This window comes from Sus scrofa, chromosome 13 (assembly GCF_000003025.6).
Source record: "Sus scrofa isolate TJ Tabasco breed Duroc chromosome 13, Sscrofa11.1, whole genome shotgun sequence".
NCBI classification, from domain to species: Eukaryota; Metazoa; Chordata; class Mammalia; order Artiodactyla; family Suidae; genus Sus; species Sus scrofa.
Window position 1 is genome coordinate 63,573,635 of NC_010455.5, and position 25,965 is coordinate 63,599,599.

At 36.0% G+C, this 25,965-nt stretch overlaps 1 protein-coding gene across 11 annotated transcripts in view; it reads left to right on the plus strand.

Annotated features, from left to right (window-relative positions):
• Nucleotides 1–25,965, plus strand: part of GRM7 (glutamate metabotropic receptor 7) — an 885,981-nt gene that overhangs the window by 255,633 nt on the left and 604,383 nt on the right. For 2 of the 11 annotated variants that reach the window (XM_021071057.1, XM_021071056.1), the window contains exon 1: nucleotides 10,013–22,754. The exons of the other annotated variants lie outside the window; for them this stretch is intronic. Coding sequence is in view for 1 of the 2 variants with exons in the window: in XM_021071056.1 (XP_020926715.1) it covers nucleotides 22,686–22,754 (69 nt within the window). In the remaining variant the exon portion in view is untranslated. Of the gene's footprint in view, nucleotides 1–10,012; nucleotides 22,755–25,965 lie in introns of those variants that run through there. 11 annotated transcript variants of the gene reach the window in all.

The window sequence follows — 25,965 nt, forward strand, 5'->3', positions numbered from 1 at the left end:
TATGCATGTTGGTGCCACATGCTAAGCAGTGCCACCAAAGGCAGGAGAAATGGTCCCATTTTTCAAATAAAAGAAAGAAAGATCCAAATCACCAGTGACTGGTATAGGACTGTTGGCTACACATAAAACAATAGGAATGCAACTTCCTACTCACTTTGAACAGAAATCTGCTCACTTCCAGTGGCCTCTGACTCACTGGAAAAATTGACAAAACTGAGTTACTGAGTAGTCAGGTGAGAGAGTTACTAGCATCTGAAAATGAGCTTAGATGAAAATTTGGTAGACCGTAGTAGAGCATAGACATTGATGGTTCCCAGAGGAAAAGTGATCAAGAAGAGTTGAATCTTGAATGTGATGGAGTTTTAGAAATCCTTTTAGCTACTGCATTTTCCTTTACATTCCAGAGCATACATTTAAACAAATTATGTAATTAAAATATTATTTCACTAAATTTAAAATGTCTTTATATGAATGAAAAAATAATTCTAAGTAGTAGGAAGGTGTGCCATAGTTTAATTGTAAGGGTCTATATTGTTGTTTTACTATTGTTGTTCTTAGTGGTATATTAAATAATGGTGCATCTTACAGTGGATGGTGTTAGATATGATGAATTACAGTATCTCTCCCCCTCTGCCACCTCAACAGTAGGTTGGCTCATGAAGATGGCTACAGGGAAAATAGCAGTTGGCATCTGAGTACTTAGTATTCATCTGGTATTGTGATAAGTGGCTTCCATATAATATAATGTTTTAATGTTAACATATATACCAAAATAACTCATTATCCTCCTTTTACATTTTAAGTACCTTCCTAAAGAGGTGATAGATCTTCAGAAGTGGATTTTGAACCCACATCTATCTTATTCCAGATGCCTTGAATTTATTAACTGTTATCTCTTAGAGAAGTAGATACTAGAATCTTTTTTAATCAGCTGTGTCATAGCAGAAAGTCCAACTTACTGGGAATACAGTTTAAATTTTGGAAAAAAACATTCAGAAATTCAGCGATTTTTTTTAATGGTGTTTCAATTATTTAAGTTCAGAATTTAACACCAGCATATAATTACTAGATGTGAGAATCATTATCTGGCTGCTGAACTTTAATAGTTTAATGAGCTACGAGGTCATCGCACAAATGTGGCACATTCTGAAGAGGTCCAGTTCCTTCAAATACTTCATTTGAACATCTTATTTATTGATAAAGAGGATGGTAATAATAATGAGTCACAATTCTACTAAAATGTATTCTCCAGTATGAGGCTAGAGTCTTTTGGTTTGTTTGCTTGTTTTGTTTGTTTTTGTTTTTATGGCTGTACCCCCCGTACCATCTCTGGGCAGCCAGGGATTGAATCTGAGCTGTAGCTGTGACCTATGCAACCTATCCTTTAACTCACTGCTCTGGGCTGGGGATCGAACCTACTCCTCTGTGTGACCTGAGGCACTGCAATGTGATTCTTAACACACTGTACCATAGCAGAAACTCTGAGGTTAGAGTTCTTAAGCTTTGGTTTATATGTTCACATTTGGTGGCCCCCTGATCAACTTAGAAACTTTGTTCTAAAACTTTGAAGAATAAAGTTTTTATATAAATAAAATTGTATGGTATGAAGAGGTTGGGAAAAAAGAACTTGAATCAGTAATGTATATTACTAGGACTGAAATGAATCTTTCAAACTCCTAGAAACATCTACCTCTTGTAAATTGATAGCCAGGCATTCCTTTGTTTGAGTACAAAACGAGGATCAGGAAATGATGTTGTTTATACATTGTCTTTTAAGTATCTGATCAAAGCCACTTTAAATACTTAGGTTCTTCCATAGGACAATTATGCAAGGCTCCCATAATAAAACTGTGGACTTTACCAGGAAGGACTTAAAATATCTTATAAATTGTGAGGATTACTCTCCTACACTAGTTATCAGCATATTCTAAATCTGCATGCTTTTTGTTTAATGGGCATCCTTAACGACAGTACCAACTGAGTGTGGTGATAGTGGTAAAAATAATGTCTCCCTTTTAGAATTGGTAGCTGTTATTGGGTGACTACTAGAACAGTTTTCTGATGGGTCATTTTACTCTAGGGATTGCTATTTTTACCATAACTTGAAAATCCTGAATCACAGCAACTGAGGGGCAAGTAGTATTGACACAAGGCTTCAATATGTATTGGGCACCATTTAAACACTTAGGTTTACTTCACTGAATATATACAACAATCTATCATTATGTCTTTATTGCAGATGAGGAAACTGAGGCACAGAGAGACACAGCCAAATAAGTGCAAAGCTATAAGGTTGCATCCAATGATTTGACTCTGGAACTTAACTTCCTCCCATTTACTTTCTCTTACTGTCTATCTCTACTTATACCTTTGCTTAAAAAGTAAATTACCATTGTATTTGTAAAGAAGTGATATGTTTACTTTGCCATTATAAGAAGACAATACATTCTGGAGCAAATAGAAAAGGAATGACTTGGAATGGTGTCACCAAAAAGAAATTAGTTACCACAAATACTATGCTTTATAAATTTGGTCATTGGGAGAAAAATCAAAATGTTGTTTCCAAGTAATCATTTTTTTAAAAATTTTGCTGTAAAATGATTTCATCAACACAATATAATATTTGCATATTTGGTACCTTTTGAAAAAGAAATTGGAAAATAAATGGGTGTTTAAAATTTTAGTTGCTTAGAGTTCTGTCATGTCTCAGAGCTAAGGAACCTGACTAATATACATGAGGACATGGGTTCGATCCCTGGACTCACTCAGTGGGTTAAGGATATGGTGTTGCCGTGAGCTGTGGTGTAGGTCGCAGACATGGCCTGGATCTGGGTCTTGCTGTGGCTGTGATGTAGGATGCCAGATAGAGTTCCCATTTGACCCCTAGCCTGGGAACTTACACATGCCCATGGAATGACCCTAAGAAGACAAAAATAAAATTAGTTGCTTGTGATTGTAGAGATTGATAATTTTCCCTACCCAGCAATATTTTATGACTTTTAATATATCATTCCAGCTCTTGAACCCAAGTTGGAGGATAAATCTTTGGCTCTGGCAATTTGAGGTTTTGCATATAAATGTGGAACTCTATGAAGGTATAGATGCTGTATCAGTGGGGATGAGGACTGCTTTCATTTCTCGTCGGGCACCTGACCAACTATGATGATGCAGAGAGAAATCATTCCCTGTCTCGAAGGAGGAGGAGGAGGTAGAACAAGGGGACAGTCTTGCATGGAAGAGAATCTATGTTGAGTGTTTCCACTGAGATCTCAACCATCATGTGGTTCAGGTGTGGAAACAAGTCCAAGTCAAAATGCCTCATCTTTTTATTTTCTCTTTCTTTTCTAACAATATCTGGAAAGAAGAAATAATAATACAGGTCTTGCTCCAAGAGGCCTTTGGTCTCAGTAAAATTCTGAACCAAGTGTTTCACCTTCTTTTCTTTGTAATCATGTAATGACCCACCTGTATCTATGATGCTGAAAAGTCTAACCCAAGTCTTTCACTTTCTGTTCTTTTCTTTGGAATAATGTAATAACCCACTTGTATCTATAATGCTGTGGACCACTTTAGAAAACATTTTTTCTTGTAGAACTTATCCTAGGTGGAAGGCGACAGATATCTGAGTCCTTTACCAGGGTGGCTTAAGCTATATCTTAAAGCTACAGTCCTCCTAGGTGTCAGAAGACTTGAAATTGAGTCTACTGTCCCCTACCAATTGCCTTCATTTCCCTCAGTCCATTCTTCAGTGCCTTCAGAGTACAAGGAATAAAGAAATGATAGTTAAGATAAGAAATCCCATTTGAAAATCCCACATTCCACCCCTATAGCTGTGTGAAGTTGGGCAAATCTTCAGTTATGCCAGGCCTCAGTGATGTCATCGTAAACTAGAGCATGAGTAACTACTCATGGGTTTCTAGTAAAGAGTAAATGAAGTTTCTTAAAACACTTGGTTCATAGAAATTCCCCAGGAATAACTCCTGTTTTTTTTTTTCCCCTTAAAAGCTAAAACCCTGTTTCTTGCCATCTATATACCCATGGGACCATACTCATTCATCTTCACTTAGATCCCTGAAAGCCCAGAGGCTCATAAAAAGCATTAATATGTATAGGGAAGAAACTTAACTACCGTCGTAAGTTATAAAAAAGAAGCAATTTGTCAAAGGGAAATATTTTTTTCTTATGTATAATTATTGGAAAAAAAACTCAATGAGGATTTTATCATGATATCAAACCATTCAAGATAAGGAATATCATTTAATCCAGTCGTTCCTTTTGCCCTCTCCCATTAAAAAAAAAAAAAATTCAATTTCTAAAACGGCTTAAACCAACTGTTTGATTTCAGTATCAAATGGCATTATATGTGGTTGGTTTGGGTGTTGAACCAGCTCATTCCTTCCAGTTCCTATAAAAATAAACAAGAGGATAAAGAGAAATTGATAATTCCTTTATAAGAGTGAGATACAAATTCCATCTTTCCATGTGGTTTCTGTGGTACTCTATCTGAAGATGATGAGCCAGTGCCTTTGGAAACTTGCGAGAAGTATTCTTTGGCTTTTTAGTCCCTCAAACAATGAGAATAAAGAAGGAAATTAAGTATTTTTTAAATCATAAGAACATCAACATGTCCGCCTTCCCTTTTACATGTACTTCGCATTCTTCCTAGGAGGTTACACTGGTATCTTAGAAGTGTAACATTTATAATCATATCTTGGCTTGCCTTAAAACAGTAATTAATCTCTATTTTCTCCATTTTTTAAAAAATAGTTGGAAACTTTCCAAATTCTTGGCTTTAGAACCTAGCAACTCCTTTCCTATGGAGTTTTCATTTAAAAAATTAAATTTCCTAGTTCTCCTCTGCTGTTTATTCCCTTATTAGAAACTGTGTGTGTGTGCATGTGTTTGACCAGTCATATCATTCTGGTGCTCCAATGCTGTATATGCTTTTGCATGACATCCTCCCAAATTTTCTTTAAATTCTCTAGTATCATATTCCCATAAGATACATTCAAATTTTTAGGGATGGATTTGGTCCACAATTTTGTTTTGCCTCCCGAGAACCTTTCCAAACTGGTCTTTTGAGAAAACATTGCATGATGATTTTACTGAATGTTTTATACTTGAAATTATATACTGCCAGGAATAAATAAGCTGTTCTTTCCTGGGGATGGCAGTCCATGGTGCCATGACATGATTATATTGGTGGTATATATACCTTGGAAACATCTCAAAGTGCATGGACAAAAGAAAAACAGTGTACTCTCCAATATACCTTTCTTTTTCCTCATAAATATTAGATATTTGAGGTCCACAGTGATTATTCTGGGTGGATCCTTTGAAATGTGCTTTAACATCTATAATCTAGGAATGGGTATTTCCTTGTAGTCTCTCATGTTACGCCAAATCCTGTGTATTAAAGGTTTAACCTAATTGTTTTTGTCAGCGTCCACTGTTGCAGTTAGAATCAGGAACAGTTTCATTATTTTATAGATGAATTCAGATTAGATTTATTCCAAGTGGACCAAAATCGGGTCAGTGTCTTCGAAGATGACTTTAGCTCACATTTTATAATTGTTGGGGCTCTGATTTACATAGCTCATTTCCTCCCATTGTAAAATGTGTTTATGTGACATTTGTTTTGTCTTGGTTTAATATGGATTTTCCTTGTAAGAGTTCTAGAGAGGACAGCCTTTCATTGTGGTAGCTAATGATGACTTTTTTTCCCTATAGTCTTACAAATAATTCCAAAGAGATTGAAAGATAAAATAAACAAACATCAAAAGTTTCTGATAATATTTAAGAACACTAAAGACCTTTGAAATATTTGGCTCTGGTGGAAAATAAGAAGAAAGGGGTAATCAAACAGCAGAGGCTGCAAAAAGCTGATATACAGAGGGACTGGAATATTCCTGTACCAGAAATCCTATCAGGAGAAAAAAACAAAGAAACAAACAAACAAAAACAAACAAACAAAAAAAACAAAAAGAACTTCTGGGTCAATTGTGGAAATTTTGAGATTTTTCTAGAGGAGACTTTTCACATCTTATATCTCAGGTTCCCAAATCCACCCTTGAATGGTAGGTAGTTGTCAAACTCCACCTTAATTTATATACATGTTTAGGGAGTGGAAAGCTGGGAAGATTTTTCGTATGTATTCCCAATCATAATTATCTTCCTTTTTTTAAATTGAAGTATAGTTGATTTACAATAATGTGTTACTTTCTGCTATACAGCAAAATGATTCAGTTATATATACAAACTCTTTTTTGTATTCATTTCCATTATGGTTTATCTCAGGATACTGAATACAGTTCTCTGTGCTATACAGTAAGGCTTTGCTGTTTATCCATCCCGTATGTAATAGTTTGCATCTGCTAAACCTGAACTCCCGGTTCATCTTTCCCCCACCCTCTTCTGTCAGTGTTAACTTTACTGTTTCCCAGGGGAATGCACAGGACATTTCTCTTGCTATAGGAATGAGTAATACCCTTAAATACTAAATATTTTCTATCAGACATTTATAGTTTGGTGGGAATATGATAAACTTTGTGCAACAATTGATTCCATGAGTGAAATTTATAAGATTATACCTGGATTCTACTGCATGTATTTAGATGTATTGTAAATATCATAAATATATACACATATTATATATTTATTATATATATATCACATTAAATATGCAAACATTTTCAACCACATGTGTGGATCAAAGGCTTTTTTTCCCTTTTCTTATTTCTTATTTATTTATTTATTTATTTTTGTCTTTTTGCAATTTCTTGGGCCGTTCCCTCGGCATATGGAGGTTCCCAGGCTAGGGGTCCAATCAGAGCTGTAGCCGCCGGCCTACGCCACAGCCACAGCAATGTGGGATCTGAGCCGCCTCTGCAACCTACACCACAGCTCATGGCAACTCCAGATCCTCAATCCATGGAGCGAGCCTAGGGATAGAACCTGCAACCTCATGGTTCCTAGTCAGATTCATTAACCACTGAGCCACGACGGGAACTCCTTTCCCATTTCTTAAAGCAACCAAAACTTTAAATCCATAAACTTCTTGGATCTAAAGTATTTATTTGAGCAATAACTTAAAACTCTCATAACATTTTACATGCCTGGAACCAGTTTTACACTTAGGCCTCAATAAGTTTACTTTTATGACTTTCTGGAAAATATTTTTTATTTATTAGGACAGTTGGAATGATAAAACTTAAGTGGCAGAGAATCTTAAGTTGCTACTAATCTGGGTCACAGTTTACGTGCTCTCCACTATGCCCTCATTAACGTCCTGTACTTACTGAATCTCAGTGCTCATCATGCTCCATTATTATGACTTTTTTTCTCTTTTCTCTCCAAATCCACATACTAAGCTCCTTAGCCATTGCATGTTCCACGCACTAGCAGGATTCCTGACACATACAGAACTCAATGCATATTTATTGAGTTGAACTCTGGGTGAGAGGATATTATCCTTCTGCTGCTGCTCATGACATTCTTTTGGACTTGGCCCAAGAACTCTGTACCTTATGACAGATTGCATTAAAATGACGGTAACTAAATGACCATGAGCTCCAGCTGCACATATAGAATCCAGGACCATTCGACCTTTGCTGTACTTTTAGATTTCCTGTGTGATTTTTTTGCTATCCACCTATCCGCCCATTCGTCTATTTTCAAGTATGATGTTTGTGTTACTTAGCCTGTCACAAAGTAGATTTGTTGATGATTTGTGTGAATACCTTTAAAATTTTTTATTATAGTTGATTTACAATGTTCTAATTTCTGCTGTACAGCAGAGTGATCCAGTGACATACACACATACACACACATTCTTTTTCTCACATTATCCTCCATAATATTCCAACACAAGTGATTAGATACAGTTCACTTTGATATTTGAATATTTTCTTAAAGGCTTTATGATTAACTCTTTTTAAATCTATGGCCCCTTCTGGTGTGTTTCAGTACTGTCTTGGTTCGTTCAGGTTGCTATAACAGAATCCCATAGACTAGGTAGCTTACAAATAGCAAAAATATCTCTCTCACAGTTTTGGAGGCTGAGAAGTCCAAGATGGAGTGCTGACAGATTTGGTGTGTGGTGAGGGTTTGCTTCCTGGTTCGTTGATGGACATCTTCTCACTGTGTCATCACATGGCAGAGAGAACAATGGTCTCTCTAGGATCTCTTCCATAAAGGCATTCACAAGGGCTCTGTCTTCAGGATGTAATCATCCCCAAAGACTCAAACTCCTAAGGCTATTACACTGGGTGTTAGGATTTTAACATTGGGGGGGGGGTTTACACAAACATTCAGTCTAGTGAAAATATTCAAGTATGGATTCAGTTTCCCAGAGATGCTAACAACCAAGACCAAGACATGGTCCATTCTTCTTCATGCTTCTGATTCTTTTCAATCACCCACTCAGTCCCAATGAAAGGATGATTTATCCTCAAAGAGCAACTGAACATTGAATATCTATGGATGCCAGGGTACCTGGAGCTACCATATTGTAAAGATCAGTGAGAATACAGACACAGAATTTATGGGTAATGCTAAAAATGAGACTAATGCATGTGACCAGCCCAGACTTGGTGAGAATGTATCATGGGTAGCTGTGGGTGTACCTGGTTGCTGACATCTTTGCAGGCATTTCTGCAGTATGATCCTGCATTTCCTACATATTGGCCAAACATAAAAGTTCTTTATCCCCCCTAAAAAATTAAAAAGACATTAAGAACAAAATACATATATTGTAAAGACGTATTTAAAATGCATTGGGAGTTCCTGTTGGACTCAGTGGGCTAAGAACCCAACACAGAGTCTGTGAGGATCCTGGTTTGATCCCTGGCCTCACTCAGTGGGTTAAGGATCCAGCATTGCTATGAGCTGTGGTGTAGGTCACAGATTCAGCTTGGATCCTGCATTGTCATGGCTGTGGCATACGCCTGCAGCTGCAGCTCCAATTAGACCCCTAGCCAGGGAACTTGCATATGCCCCAGGTGCAGCTGTAAAAAGAAAATAAATAAATAAATAAAATGCATTGAAAACACTATGTGATAAATTTTAACTTAAAACACAGATTGAAGAAGGGAAACTCTTATTCTGAAAGATAAAATGACTGTTAAGACATATTAAGAATTAATCAAAATATTGTCTATGTTTTAATATGATTAGCTCTTCAAATAGTATAAAATAATTTTGTAAAACTACATATTTTACCAGGATGACTTTTCAGAAAATGATGGTAAAAAGCTTTGAAAACTGTGGCTGACTTACCTATATTGTAATTATCTAACTTTTATTCTACTTGGAAAATACTTTTGAGCAAAAAGATATTTCAGTGCTAACATTTTAAATTATTGAAAATAGTATGAGAACATTTTCTGCATCTAGCACATGTTATTTAGCAAACATCTGTCAGGGTAGATACCTGCCATTAGATAAAAATTACTTTTCAAAAATAATAGTTAGCTTTTAAGTCTAATATAAATCAAAAAGGGAAAGCAACTAATAAGCTCTTAGTAAGAATTTTATCATGGGGAGGGGCACCTGTTTAACCTTGATTATCAGTAGTGGGAATAACTTTGCAGCTATAAAAAAAGCATCCCTGGGAATTTTTGAAAAGGTTCCATTTTCCCTGTTTAGAAACATATGGAAATTATGCACACTTGCTCTAACTGAGATTGGTAAATCAGAATCACTATAATCAGAAACATCTCATCTTTGAATATGTCAGTGGTGAGTGCATGATTCACACAAACGGATTTGCCCATCTTGTTTTCTTTTTGTCTTTCTCCTCCTCTATTCAAATTCACTTCTATTTATTGCATTTTTTTTTTGGTCTTTTCTAAGGCCACGCCTATGGCATATGGAGGTTCCCAGGCTAGGGGTCTAATCGGAGCTGTAGCCTCTGGCCTATGCAAGAACCACAGCAACGTGGGATCCGAGCCGAGTCTGCAATCTACACCACAGCTCATGGAAATGCCGGATCCTTAACCCACTGAATAAGGCCAGGGATCCAACCCACAACCTCATGGTTCCTAGTCAGATTCATTAACCACTGAGCCACAATGGGAACTCCGACTTCTATTTATCATCATAGTAACATTTGCCAAAAATGTTTAAACATGAATTAGCTTCCTGGAGATGTTCCTTCAGTAGCTTCTGTAGAACTGGTTTGGAAGTGCTGAATTCTCTTAGCTATTGCTTGTTTGCAAAGATTTTTATCTCTCCATCAAATCTCAATGAAAATCTTGCTGTGTAGGTTATCCTTGGTTCTAGGTACTTCCCTTTTATCACCATAAATGTATCTTGCCACTCCCTTCTAGCTTGCAGAGTTTCTGCTTTTCCGTTGTGGCTATACATGTAAGACTGGGTCACTATGCTTTACAGCAGAAATTGACACAAAACTGTAAATCAACTATACTCTAATAAAAAATAAATTAATTAATTAAAAAAAAGAATGTTTAAACACTTTCTTCTTTTCTTCCTTTTAGCTGTTTAGATGAGGATCACCAGTGACCTAGGGAGGCACATTTAAAAAGCAGCAGAGGGTTACCACACCTGTAAGTTCATTATATGCTCTTCTTAAGGAATTGCAATGCCTTACCCTGGAAACATTACATGAGAGGCTGTATCTCTGACCCCCTCACTGCTCGCTTTAGAGGTCTCTAAATACTTGGATCATTAGTGCTTCCTGGACCCACCTCTATCTTAAAAGAACACTATCAGTCCCTTTGCTTCATTGATAAAATCTTTCTTGGCCACTTGATCTTATCCCCTGGGACTTTGATCTAGTCATCACTTCCTACAGATCAATTTGCTGTCCTGCCCCAGTGCCTGTGAGTTTGGGGGTCTCCATGTCACTCAGTTCTATTTTGTGTCCCTGGTCCTTTCAAAATGGATTACGTCCTGGACTAGATCCTATTCGCTCATGTCTTCCCTTAGTCTTGACGTATTGCTTGTTCTAATCTAGCAGTTTGAGGTCTATTTCTCGCCTTTCTCTTCACCTTTCATCTGCTATTGCTTATCCTGTAGTGTCATCCATAATCACCAGTGATGGAACTGCCTTGGATCTGGTTGCTTTTATGGTGTTTTGAGGGTATAGTTAAAGTATTATCAAATAGGAAGTTACAACTCTAACCTATAAGAGTCCTTCTTGATTGTGACAACATCACAATTGAAGAAGCACTTCAATTTCAGGCAAGGTAAAATCCTCTTTCAAAGGAGAGCTATCAATAATCCAGAAATATGAAAAAAACAAGACTTGGAAGGAGAGGCATATCTGAGACAAGATTTGGAAGCTGGCTAACCCTGAATAATTTTGATTATATTATCTAATAATTGGCAAAGTATTCATTAGTTTTTCAGGATAGATACAAAATTCAGCTTGTTTTCAATTTCTTGGATTATGCTAACTACACATTTCTTTAATTACAGGGAGATGGTTCAGACTTTTGTTCATAGACTCACTTCTCTCCAGGGCTGTTTCTCCTCAAAATGAACAACTTTTGTGAAGAGGAGAAAATAGATTCAAGAAAGGAAGAATATCTAAGATAACAATTAAATATGCTTATGTTATAGTCCCACAGACTAATCTAGTGCTGCCTCTTGTACCTGAGACATACTATGCTAGCCTCAAATTAATACTCTTTTTTACTTATAGTATTTATTTTTGGTCTCACCCAATCCTCACACATGTGTTTCACTCTCGCACATGCTTTTCATAGAGCATACGCAGAATGAAGAGTGCCCATTGTTGGAAAAAATAATCTGAGATTAAAAGAAAAAATCTCTTTGGCTAACAGATTTTTTTAAGCTTGACTAAAGATAAGAAGGTTATTACATCTTAATCTACTCTGGGCTAAAACATCCTACCAGAGCTGGACTATGAAAATATCCCCACCACGAGCTACACATGTTTGTTTTCTGCCTTTTGAACACTGGCTCTCATTTATCTCTGAATGCCGTTTTGGGCTGTGCTCAACACAGAGACATGACAGCTTTTAGTTAGCCTTTTAAGGGGAACTTTGCAAAATGGCTTTCACATCCGTATTAGAGACTGGCTGGCAGTGAAAATATTTACAGTGAGAGAATTCTTTTTTGTTCCCATTCTCTATTGTTGTAATTGCTGTCATCTCTGTGACTGTTATCTCCCAACCAGCTAGCCAGCAGCCCCTAGGTATCTATTTTGAGGGTGAGAGGCTTGCCTTGCTTGCGTGGATAGAAATGGGGTTTATTCTTGACAATTGACAACTGAAGTGTCACCTTTCCCTCAGGTGGTTTCCGAATTAGAATTTGTTCTCTGCATGCAGTGTCAGGAAATGGAAGAATAGAAACACAGAATCTCTTTGCTGCAAAGCAAACAGGATCAGGACAGACTGGGAGCTGAGAAAAGTCATACTGGAAATATCTCCAAGGTCCTGGCCCCTTGTGAAGATGTGCTAGTTGAGAGGGTTACTCAGATGGCTCAAATGTCCTCTAGCCTTAAGTGAACTTGACTAATGCTGGGCTTGGTGATTTTTATCTCAAAATAGTGATTTGGTTAAGAATTGAAATTACCTTTTTGAATGTGCCATCTATTACTGTAACTTTGCACTCAAATTCCCATTCTTAAGTAGTTAATGAAGGTCAAATGTGCAACAGTCAGAGAGCAGTGAAGTGAATCACCCAGGATGTTTTAATTGTGATGCTCTTGATAGCATAGATTATTTTAAATGGCTGTGGGAAAACACTGGTCACAAATGGATCAGGACAGTTTGTGGACTTTGATGGGGGGATTGTTCTGTGGTTGAAAGAATAATCAGGCTCAAAAATACCTGAGCATCTTGTTTGCCAGTATTTTGTTTCATATATAACTTTTCACTGTTTCCAGGACTATATGAGGTTTGGAGGGGAACTGAGTTAATCACTTTTTATGTCATGGAGAACTTGATAGGATCCTTAATCCATAAAATGTTAAACATCCCAAGATAAAATGTACTGTTGTTTTTAGAACCTATTTGGGTTACTCACCTCCTCCTCTCTTTTTCTCCCTCTTCTTTTTCTCTTTTTCTCCCTCTTTTTCTCTTTTTCTGTTGTTTTATCTTTTGTTAAGCTCTTCAATTTTCACTAACATCTCTCTCTCTCCCCTCCATGACTTTCCTCCATTTTCATCTCATGGCCAGGGAACTTGTAGTTTGTTAAAAAGTTTATTTGGACACATTTGCTCTGAGATATTGTGAGAAAGATGCATACAGGCTTGAATAAACCTCTGTGATCTAAACTTTCTGTTTTAGAGGACTTATGCAAAGTTAGGCAGTGGTCAGAAGCTGCAGACAGCTCAAAATTGTTATGATATCCTATATTAAAAGAGTTTATCATTCGCCTAAAATTGATACTATATGTGAAATAGTCCAATACTCGGGCATTCTCCTGGAAAGTTTGAAGGAAATATTGAGAGAGATACTCTTCTTTCTGCATTTTGAGATACTAGCCATCTTTATGATATTTTTGCAGAGTCAAAGCTCTCTCACCCCTAAAGAGAGATCACATCTCCCTAACATCTTCCACAGAATGGAGCCAGTGAAGTGTTCAGTGAACAGAACTCATCAGAGAAGATCAAACGAGTCAATGTGCCTAGGTTCACCATCATTACAAAGAAAAGCAATTAGAGCATCTGAATCTAGTAACAATGCTATAGCATCTCATACAAATTCGAGCTAATGTTTCAGCATTTGCTACATCATCAGAAAACTATTAAGTTCAAGGTAGCTTCCTCCTTCATTACTAGTGTATTTTAGCAAAGCGCCTTGTTAAAATATTCCTTGGTGTGTAAGCACATTTTTAGGTTTATTTTCTTATACTAACCAGGAAGACATATCCTTAAACTGCATAGAACAAATGTAGTGTTTTTCATTAATAATATACACAATATAAAAATAGTAAACAGTATTAAAAGGTATAATATAAACTAGAAAATAATAGTAAAATAGTAAATAGGGACATAGTAAATTTTTTACTACATACACAGACACATAGTATATATACAAATATTTCATGTTGAAACATAAAAGATACTAGCTTGGAATTTTATCACAGTTGTTTTACTTCCAATATTGTTTGTCAAACCCCAATGGCCACCTTCCAAATTTGGCAAGTTTTAGGTGAATTCACTGTTAGAAGCGGAGAAGTCAATGTTCTTTAATATGCGTATTGATTTTACTGTGGCAATAGATTAAGATCAGAATGAAAAGTGAACCCTTTTCTCTGGGGTATGATAGAGCCAGCCTAGGTAAATAGAATTCTTTTAAGTAGGAAGCACACGCAATATAATTTTAGACAGAAAAAGTAAAAGATTGTTAAGGAAAGACTAGAAGAGTTTAAAATTAAATGTATGTGGTCCTTTGCTTAAAAAATCTAGCAGATATAAAACATGACAAGTATTGAATAGAAATTAGAAAAAAATCCTCTACTTACCATAATAGTTCTTCAACTTAAAATAAAATTACTTAAAGTATTGATCTCCTTGAGACTATTTAAGATTTGTGACTTTTTTTTAGAACATGTCCATTCATGGTAAAAGATAAAATGTATCTTCACAGCTTTGCTTGACATTTTATCAGGGAAATGTCTTTTCTTTCTTTCCATTATATTTTGTGTATATGAATATAAACATGACTTAAGTCTGACTGCTGGGAAACAGAGACCTAACACTCATAGCACATTGTTCTAGGATGCATGGGCTGTTGATTAAAATAATATCCCAATCTCTTGGGTCCTTTATTTGGAATGATGGTTTATAGTGTTACTTCTTTTCCTGCCTTTGGTATCAGAGAAATCAAGAAATGTAATGTCTTAGTTGTTCAAAGCAGAGTTGGTTAAAAGAATTATCTTTCCCATCCATGCAGGAATATTATGGCTGAAAAGAAGGAACTTGAATAAGTTATCACAAAGTTGTCTTAAAGTTGGGAGAAATTTTTAAAAATAGTATTAAACTTGCCCATATCAAAAACTTTTTTAAAAAGAATATTGAGTTGAAGAAGTTTGAACACTTTTAGTAAATTTTCAGAGATGTTCATAGCAGAAGAATTAGGAAGTTATGAAAGCCATGCCATTAGAAGCACATCAGTTTTGTGCTTGCAGTATTTTCATGTAAATAGTACTGTTTGGGGTTATGGTAAGATCATGCTAATGAAGGTTTGCTTCCAAAATTAATTATCATCCATGGTCAATGTATGGTTAATATCCTATTATGGAATTATTGACTATTGATAGTCTTTTTTGCCTTGTAAATAACTGTTTTAAAATTGATTCAATCATATCTAAATTGTCAACTGTATCTACTTAGCAGTTCACTGGCTTATAGCCATACAAGGCCAATTCTTATCCATCCTTCAAGATTGTGGTAGGTGATAGCCACCCTCTCCCTATTCCTTTTTCTCCCTTAGTAATAAGTTTTATTTGTGTCTTTTAGGTACACAACTAAAAGAATAGATTTTTCAAAAATATTTTCTGGCAGTTAGGTTTACCATGAGACTGCTTTGGACAATGCTATATAGGTGGAAGTGTTGTATGCAAAGGTTAGAAGGTGCCACAAAAGGGTTTTACTCAATTGGAAAAGGTGTCACTTTGTTTTTTTCTATATCGCCCATCTTGCTCTCTCGAGTGAGTCCATGATTCTGGGAGCTTTGGCCATATCCAGGGCCCAAAGCGGCCTTGAGGATGGAATTGACTTGTTAGGCTGCTGGAACAGAGAAATAAAAGAACCTGGGTCCCTGGTAACTACAGGACTACCATGCCAGCTCTGGACACTTTACCTATCAAATTACTTCATTTGAGAGAAATAAACGTACTTTTGAGCAAGTGTTACAATGAGTTTTCTATTTTTACAAAGCACTTCATAATTCATATTGCTTAAAAATCAAAATGAGTCTTTCTAATTCTAAAATCTAGTATAGAGAGGGATGAACACTTGAAACAGCATATATTTTTGGAAAATCACTGTAGGACCTATTCAAAAGATATGATTTTAGTCCTTTTGTCATGATGCTATAGTCATGTGAGTTTTGGTAAATTACTTCCCCTCTCTGAGTATCATTTTGCTCTCTAAAAGCAGAGATCTGAATCCATTAGTATTAACATCCTATCCTAGACCATTTGAGAAACATTTTCCTTGCAACCTGGAAGGTACCTAAAATTCAAGATGAGGAAGAGGACAAAATGCCTAAGTCCAGCACTTACCTCTGAAGAGAATCCATGTGTCCTGGAGGGGATCAGCAGTTGCATCTCAAATTCTTCCCAGAAGCAACTGTGTTAACATCCACAGTGATAGTAGTGCTGCCATTGATAACATTCTTTCTCCTCCTCAGTCTCCACAGGAAGCAGTCAACCTAAAATGTAATTACATGGAAAAAATATGCAATCACAGTAATGAGAAGATGATATGGTAGCAGGTAATGTGGTAGCAGAAGTTGTAGGCTATAGGGAAGGAATATTAAAGATGGTAAAATCTAGAACAAATCAATATTCCCAACCATGTGCAGTGAAGAGAAACTGCCAGACTCCTAAAACCTGAAAAATATCTTAAAAGTTTTACCAGAGGTATTTTCTCACATATGTACTTAACCAAGAAAAGGTATCATGATTCTAGGTCATAAAAATTGTAGCTAGGATAGAGCTGGGTAAAATAATTTTATTTCTAGAAGAAGATATTGGGGCCAATGACAGACATGATTGCACAAATCATTGCAAACCCTGCTGGCTTGCTGTTTGCAATTCCATTTAATGTACATTCAAATTTATTTCATAACAATTATATCAAGGTCTAAGAATCCTGGATGACCATTGCCAGTATTTTGGATCTTTGGATAATGCTTAACCTTTCTAAAACTTTACTGTTTGTTTCCCCTTTTCACTTATTCTGTGTTTGTTTACCCAAGAGCTAGGAAGAAGGACTGAAAGAAAATAGACAAATGCTCAGCTTTGCTTCTACCACAACCACTGTGCTCTGCCAGCAGTGGAGATCCTTGTTAATAAAGTCAGCAGTTTCCTTATTGCCTCTCACAGCAGGGAGTGGCCTGCTTCAGATACCAGATGAAACCCTGTAAACCTTTTGTCCCAGAGACCTTGTTGAAGAATCAATGACATTTCCCTAATTGAATCCTTGTTGAATGATTACTGCTATTTGAGTGAAGGAGCTTCTTAATTATTACCCTCAAGATGTTTAGGACGTAGTAATTCTTGGAATTTCTGCTTACATATTACCTAAGTAGTCTTCCAAGAGTGCAATAACTGATATTAGAAAGATTTTGTATATTAATCTATAAGAGTAATGATTGTAATAGAAGACAAAACAAAATAAATTTGAATTGTCATTAACTTTATTTCATCATCTTGCTTTACCCTCTTCTCTAGCTGTAAATCAAGGGAAATTATGGATTCTACCCTCAAGACATACACATTTCTGTACTTTCTTCAAAAGAACCCCACTTCTTCATTATTCTGTACATTTGTCTTTACTGTCTTCTTCCTCAGGATAGGATTTCCTTTGCCTCTTTGCTGGAGGAAATCTGCCTCCTATGCTTCAATTAGTTTAAATACCTCTTGGTCATGACTTCTCCAAATTTTCAGTTTCTCAAATGCTATATTATAAAAATTGTTTAAATTTATCCCCCCCCACTCCATTCTAAATTTTTGCCCTGACTTTATAATTCCACGTATCTCAAAAAACACTTGAAGGAATTCAAAGCAGACAGAGGACATGAAGGTAAAGTAGATGTTCTCTCCTTAATGACCCTTCAGTATTTGGTTTAGACCAGTTTGCCCCATCAAAGTGGTTTCTGGGAAACAAGACTACTCTAATGATTCTGTGGAAGGAAAGCAAGATGGACCGAATACACTTTGTAAAAGCCACATATTATATTCCCCCGTATGGTGAGTAACAGTGCATGAATGTACTCATGGGCTTATTTATGCATTCTTCAAATGATTCTTGCATGCTTACAAGCATGTCAAACTCAAGTTAATTTGCATAGGTGAGTCCACAGTTGCCAGGAGGAACAGTTATTTAACTTCCAAATAATTTTATTCACTTACCTGTCCTCTTCCTGGCTAAGAGAACCCAGATTTTTCTTTCTAGCAACAAGAATCCCATCCTCTGAGGTTGTTGAATCATAAATAAATGGTGGCAATCAGTGTTTAGAGTAGGGATAATAATATGGCACAGTTTCAGCCAATGAGATATGAGGCGAATGTGTTGGGGAAGGGAATCTTTAAAAAAAAATTTCCTTGATCAAAATTCAAATAGGTAAAAGAGAAAGGCTTTGTCTCCCAGAGTCCTCCCATCCCTGTCTTAATAATGTCATGTGATATATGATGCCTAGAGGACCCAGAACCACCTAATGAATATGAGGAAAAGGTTAAGAGAACTTCCTTGAAAAACCTCAATTCCTTGGCATTGTTAAGTCACCAAATCGATCTGAAAACCAGCTATGTCTAGATTTATTTTATGGTTTTATTATCTAAGTCACTACTAATTGAGTAGCATAAGTCATTATAACATTACTTATCGCCCAAAATATTCCCACTCATGATTTTCAAATACCAAAAATACTTCAGCATTTCTTGCAAACCTACAATGTATATGATATGACCTGATAAGTTATATAAAAGAAAACATAGACTTGGCTTCATTTCTTTTCTTCAGGAAGTCTGGTAGCATATACAAAAATGGTAATAATAAAAATGGGATGAAAAGCTGAATAACATACAGCAAAAATGACGAGGAATAAGAGAGGACTCTGCTTAGTTAGAGAGAATAGGGGAAATTCCCCAAAGCAGTTTGCATATAATAAATCTGCATCTTATAGAAGTATTAGGGTTTAAGTAAGCAAAGATAGGAAACAGGTATTTCAGGCCTATATATAAGCGTATATATAAATATGAAAATGCCACAGAGAAGTAAATGCATTTGTTCTAGTGAATGGTCTGATGAAGTTATCTAGTCTTATAAATTTAATTACATATATACTTGGAAATAACTTAGATGTGTGTATGTGCACGCACACTTTAGAATATTTTAAAGGCTTTAAAATGCTACTTTACACTTAGCTTGGATTTTACCTTTTACCTTAGCTGTGGTACCACTCTAAGTCATTCTCTTAATTAACTCTTTTTTTTCCTTCATTATCTGTATCTCTCTGTTTATGTGTATATATGTATTCGTGTGTATATATATATTTATATATTAGGTTGTCAAACCTCTAAAACTGGTTTATCTCCTTAATTACATTATTGTTCTTAAATTTTACAGATTAGAAAAACTGGTCACATGCTACTGGTGTAGTTTTGTGTTATCTGACTTACATAACGGGGAATAATTTACTGGGCAGTGTTTTTATGAAGTATCTTTTTGTATTGACAAATAGTCACTGAATGCTTAACTTGGAATATGAGCCCTACAAAAGCTAAAAGAAACAGCATCGTTTCCCTCCTTTTTATAAGGGAAAAAAGTAAATAAAAATTTTTTGTCAAGTAAGCCTCTTTCAGGGAATCAAAGGATCAGCACAGATTTAACTCCACCTCCTGGAACATCTACATCTATATTCTTATACAATGAAAATTAATGTGCCTGCAGTCCTGCCAGACCCTGAAAGTGGCTTCTGAATCATTAAACGAAGATTGCATCCTGTTCAGCAGCATTTCTAAGTGCATTTTATTGTACTCTTGCTTTCTGAAAACTGAAATTCACATAGAATATAGCGCATTTTTTGCTATAGTGCTCAACTCTAACACTCCATTTTCAACCATCCTTAATAGTCTATATCTATCTATCTATCTACACATATATTTTAACTGTAATCTACTTAGAAAAGTGGCAATGTTTCTCAGAGAGAATGCAAGGTTGGATCTAATTTCATTCTCCCCTGAAAAACTTTCTTCACTTTAAGAATTTCCTGGCTGCTTCCCTGTATTGTGGCACTCAGCCCTGTGGCAGCATTGTCATTTATGCTCTTTACAGAGAGACCAGATGACTGAAAGTGGTTGGGAAAGAAGTGCTTTGATAATTGGGAAAGAATGGCAGGTAGAAATAAAATAGGTAAGGTATAGAAAGCCACAAGTTTGTCAAAATACTGCCTTTTATTTTCACTCTGTGACCATGTTTTTATGACTAGAGTTGTCCTTTTTCACTGATAAACCTTTATTTCAATGGTTCTCAACCAAGGTGATTTTGAACTGCCTCCCTGCCCTCCCACCTCCTGCTGCCACCACGGGAATACTGTACAGTGTCTGTGTAATTTTTTGGATTATGACAACTGTAGGATATGTTACTGATATCTAGTGACAGAGGTCAGGGATGCCTCTAAATATCTTACATTGCACACAAAGTGCACTCTCCCTATGACACCAAGAATTATCTGACCTCAGGTGTCTGTAGTGCTGAGGTCAAGAGATGCTACTTTACAGAGACTTGACATGTATCTTGTTACTGAAACACTTTAAAAGTCAGCCTTTAGTGTCTGACAAATCAAACCTCTACATATGAGAATCTGGCCCTCAGAGCCTGAAAGACATCTAAGATCATTTCTAATATACTGGGAAATGTTCAAATGAATCCTTACTTTGGTTACATTTTGTTTATTAGTAGATAGTTTAAAGGGATAAGGAACAGGGATAATTTATAGACATGAAGGGTGAGGAAAGACTGAAAAGTCATAAAATTATTTCCACCCTTTTCTCCATTTGCTTGCTAAAGTGTATGCAGATGATTTCTGTGGTGCCATATTGGAAAGGAAATTTCACTCTCTGCATCATCATTTTATACTATGGAGATAGAAGTAGAGGTATTTTTATAGTCTACAGAAGGCCTCAGAAAGCCTATTTACATACTGCATACACTTAGGCAACCCCTCACACACTTTTAACCAGGATGCTCATCTAGGAAAGTAGCACTGGACAAAACAACTCTGTGTAACTATGGTGTGTATGGTTTTCCTTTTTTAAATATCCTATGTTTGCCCTGTGGCATAAGTGGAGCTCAAGTGACTAACCTCATTTTGAGGATTGAGAAATAATCTTGCAGAGTTTGTCTAACTTGATGGCAGATACATATATTACTATTTTGGCTGATTTAGACCACCCCAAAATTATAGCTTTCTTCTCATTTTCTAAGTTTCATAAGAAATGGGGAGAGACAAGTTTTATCTCCAGTCCTGTTTCTAACATATGCCGACTGTGAGATGTGAAAGATATTTAGGTTTCCCTCCCTTCCCCTGGAAAAATCATCACCATCATCTTTATCTTCATTATCATCAGTAACCACTGCTTTATATTGATTCCTTTCAGACATTTCAGTAAGAAAAAAGTTTGTTCTGTGCATGAATTCCAACCCCACCTGGATATTGCATCCTACCTGTTCACCTTGGTCTGGATCAGGTCATGTTATTCCCTTTGAGTCATTCATGCAGATAGAGGAATTCTGTGTTCTGATCTGCCAGCTGTGTCACACACCAATATCTGGATCCTGCATTAGACCCATATCTAGATAAAATGCAAGAACTCAGACATGAGGAAGGCAAAACCATGAATATTCCTGACAATAATATATGTATGTCTTGTGGGTTGTTGCAAAAATTTATGAGATTGTGTATGTAAAGTATTGCATACCCGCAAGTCTGGTGTATAGAGAGATTTGATACAGCAATAGTAATAAAAACAACAGGTAACATTCTTTGAAATATATACAAGACAAATTTGATTTGCATTCCATACATAAAATTACTTGGTTCTAAGACAATGCTTAGTGCCAATTACAGAATGTTGGAAGTATTTGGTGTCATGCAGTTCAAGAAATGAAAGGTGAGGGGAAAAGAATTGAAATATCTGATGGTAATCTTCGTCATGAGCAATTTAAAGTTGAGTGAAATTCCAGACATTAAACAAATTCAAAATTATTAGTCATTCCTCAGTACTTTGAAATAAATAAATACTATCAAAATCAGAAACAAATCCAACCATTCTAAGATGAGCAGACATGTTATCTAGGAGAGAAATATGTATAAATCATAGAGAGCGACGCTTCAAAGAATGAGCCTGAGAAGGTTATTTGACCATTTTCACTTTGGGGGGGATCCATATCAATAAAGCTTAATAAGAACTAAAAGTGAAATTACAGCTAACTGTGAACTTAATAATGCCCCACGGGAGTTCATTAATATCTCAACAGGTACACTGAAGCATTATCTTAATTGCTCATGATACTTCCAAAAATTGCCTTTTATAAGTTTTGTGGAAACTGCCCTCTGGAACAACTGTTAGGACATTTGTATTGCATTTCTTGGCTGTGCAAATTCCCCAGGAATGTGCAACTGTAAACCTCATTTACCTTTCCAAAAATAAAGACATTCCCAGGTGACTGACTTTGTTATAGGCACTGCTCTTATAAAGAGGATGAAATCAAAATATATGAAGCTAATTTCAGATATTTCATTTTTTTCCTACATAAATGAAATAGTTCCTTCATCTTTATAAATATTTAAGAATTTACTTTTGATGACAGTCAAGTTTGTGTTAAAATAGTGGTAGCAATTTGGATTTTTAACATATTTATACTTTTGTAATCTAGTCCATATCCCGACTTGGGTTTTCTGTTATTTTGACAGATTTTGACACTGAGGTGGTGCCTAAAGGGCTGTATCTCCAAGCCCATGGAATCTCTTAGCCTTTATAGTGATTATGGGATAAAATTAAATTTAATTTTCTCTTGTCAATGCTTGGTAAGTAAAAGTGCCTGACATAACTCATAGCATTTGATTTTACATATATTAGAAGTGACATAGGATTATTTTTTTATAGCTTTGTTTAATATATTCCTTCTTTTCCTTCTTTCTATTTTGATTTGATAATGGCAATGTTAACAAAAAGCAAAGGTGGTTAACTAGAACCAAGGACATAGGATGCCAAACACTAATTTATTCTTGAATCTGAGAGCCAAACTGCTTCCAGAAGGGAGAAAAGCTAAATAGGGATTCTGGCAGGAGAGAATCCCTATTTAAAATAATAAACCAATGTTTTTCTTGCAGAGTTAGACTGAACTCTGGGCACAGGGGTACATGTTGCTTAGAGTTGTCAGGTCTCAGGCCTAAGAAAGAAACAAACAAACAAAACAACAACAACAACAACAAAATAAGAAAACATTAAACAGTTCCCTAAATTACTTCTTAGACCTTTGAACCCCATCTATTGTCAGCTTACCCTACATTCCATGATGAAGAAGAATATCCCAGAGGAAGACATGCCAGAGAAAAGAAAGAGTGAGAAAAGTGTTTGCTCTGGTGATTTGAGCTTCCCATCAGAACCCTGACCAGGGCAGGGTTAACTCCCAAAGGCTGCGGTTCCCTCTGGCCACACCAACCCTGCCTGAGGGTCTCTATTCCCTTAGGATTATTCTATTCATTACTTTGCTGGATTTCAACAAATGATGATCAGGTGTGTATTCTATACCCAATGTAGTGTCATCCATTTATGATGAAATGATGAACAAGGCCCTTGCCATCCATGTGGGTAAATATTCTCCAGGAAAGATAAGAACAATAAACATATTAAACATTATATTTTTAATAACAATTATGACACTTGTTACCTAAGAAAACTAGCACTCAAGAACTCATCAATTGACATTCCCATACTTCCAGCTTTCTAGGACAAACGTTAGAAAGGTTAAGGAAGAGCCTTAAGTGCCTCATAGTGATTGGATAGAATTTATTTATTTAATTTATGTATTTTAAAAATTTTATTGGAGTATACTTAATTTGCAGTGTTATGTTAGTTTAGGTGTATGGTTAAATGAATCAGTTATATGTATACATTTATCTGTTCTTTTTCAGATTCTTTTGCCATGTAGGTCATTACGGAATATTGAGTAGAGTTCTCTGTAATGTACACTAGGTCCTTGTTGGTTACCTATTTTATTTTATTGTTTTTGCATACAATGACTTATTTTTTCTGTTATAGCTGGTTTACAGTGTCCTGTGAATGTTCTACTGTACAGCATGGTGACCCAGTTACACATACATGCACACATTCTATTTTCACACATTATCATCCTCCATCATAAGTGACTAGACATACTTCCCAGTGCTACACAGCAGGATCTCCTTGCTAATCCATGCCAAAGGCAATGGTTTGTATTTGTTAACCCCAAGCTCCCAAACCACCCCACTCCCTCCCTCCCCCCCTTGGAAACCACAAGTCTATTTTCCAAGGCCATGCTTTTCTTTTCTGTGGAAAGTTTCCTTTGTGCCATATCTTAGATTCCAGATATAAGTGATATCATATGGTAATTGTCTTTCTCTTTATGACTTGCTTCATTCAGTATAAGAGTCTCTAGTCCCATCCATGTTGCCACAAATAGCATGCATTATTTTGTTCTTTTTTATGGCTGAGTAGTATTCCATTGTGTATATAGACCACTTCTATCCAATCCAATCATCTGTCGATGGACATTTGGGTGTTTCCATGTCTTGGCTATTGTGAATAGTGCTGCAATGAACATGTGAGTGCATGCGTCTTTTTCAAGGAAAGTTTTGTCCAGGTGTATGCCCAAGAGTGAGATTGCTGGGCCAAATGGTAGTTCTATGTATAGATTTCTAAGGTATCTCCATACTGATCTCCATAGTGGTTGTACCAGCTTACATTCCCACCAACAGTGCAGGAGGGTTCCCTTTACTCCACAACCCCTCCAGCATTTGTTATTTGTGGACTTATTGTTGATGGCCATTCTGAGTGGTGTGAGGTGTTATCTCATGGTAGTTTTGATTTGCATTTCTCTTATAATCAGCGATGTTGAGCATTTTTTCATGTGCTTTTTGGCCATCTGTATATCTTCCTTGGAGAAATGTCTATTCAGGTCTTTTGCCCATTTTTCCATTGGGTTGTTGGCTTTTTTGCTGTTGAGTATGTAAGTTGCTTGTATATTCTAGAGACTAAGCCCTTGTAAGTTGTATCATTTGAAACTATTTTCTCCCATTCTGTAAATTGTCTTTTTATTTTCTTTTTGGTTTCCTTAGCTGTGAAAAATTTGTCCATTTGATTAGGTCCCATTGGTTTATCTTTGCTTTCATTTCTGTTGCTTTGGGAGACTGACCTGAGAAAATATTCATAAGGTTGATGTCAGAGCAAGTTTTGCCTATGTTCTCTTCCAGGAGTTTGATGGTGTGTTGTCTTATATTTAAATCTTTCGACCTTTTTGAGTTTATTTTGGTTTATGGTGTGAGAGTGTGTTCTAGTTTCATTGATTTGCATGCAGCTGTCCAGGTTTCCCAGCAATACTTGCTGAGAAGACTGTCTTTTCCCCGTTTTATGTTCTTGACCCCTTTGTCAAAGATTAATTGACCATAGGTGTCTGGGTTTATTTCTGTGATCTCTATTCTGTTCCATTTGTCTGTATGTCTATTTTGGCACCAGTACCACACTTTCTTGATTACTGTGGCTTTGTAATATTGCCTGAAGTCTGGGAGAGTTATGCCCCCTGCTTTATTTTTGTTCCTCAGAATTGCTTTGGCAATTCTCTTTTTTTTTGTGGTTCCATATAAGTTTTCAGATTGTTTGTTCTAGTTCTGTGAAAAATGTCATGGGTAATTTGATGGGGATTGCATTGATGCTATAGATTGCTTTGGGTAGTATGGCCATTTTTGCAATATTAATTTTTCCAACCGGAACATGGAATATCTTTCCATTTCTTTACAACATCTTTAATTTCCTTGATTAATGTTTTATAGTTCTCAGCATATATGTCTACATCCTTAGTCAGGTTTATTCCCAGGTATTTGAGTTTTTGGGGTACAATTTTAAAAGGTATTGTATTTTTGTATTCCTTTTCTAATATTTCATTGTTAGTATACAGAAATGCGACTTATTTCTGAATGTTAATCTTATATTCTAGGTCTGATTTAATTTTGACCAAATAAAATGTTAACTGATAATCTT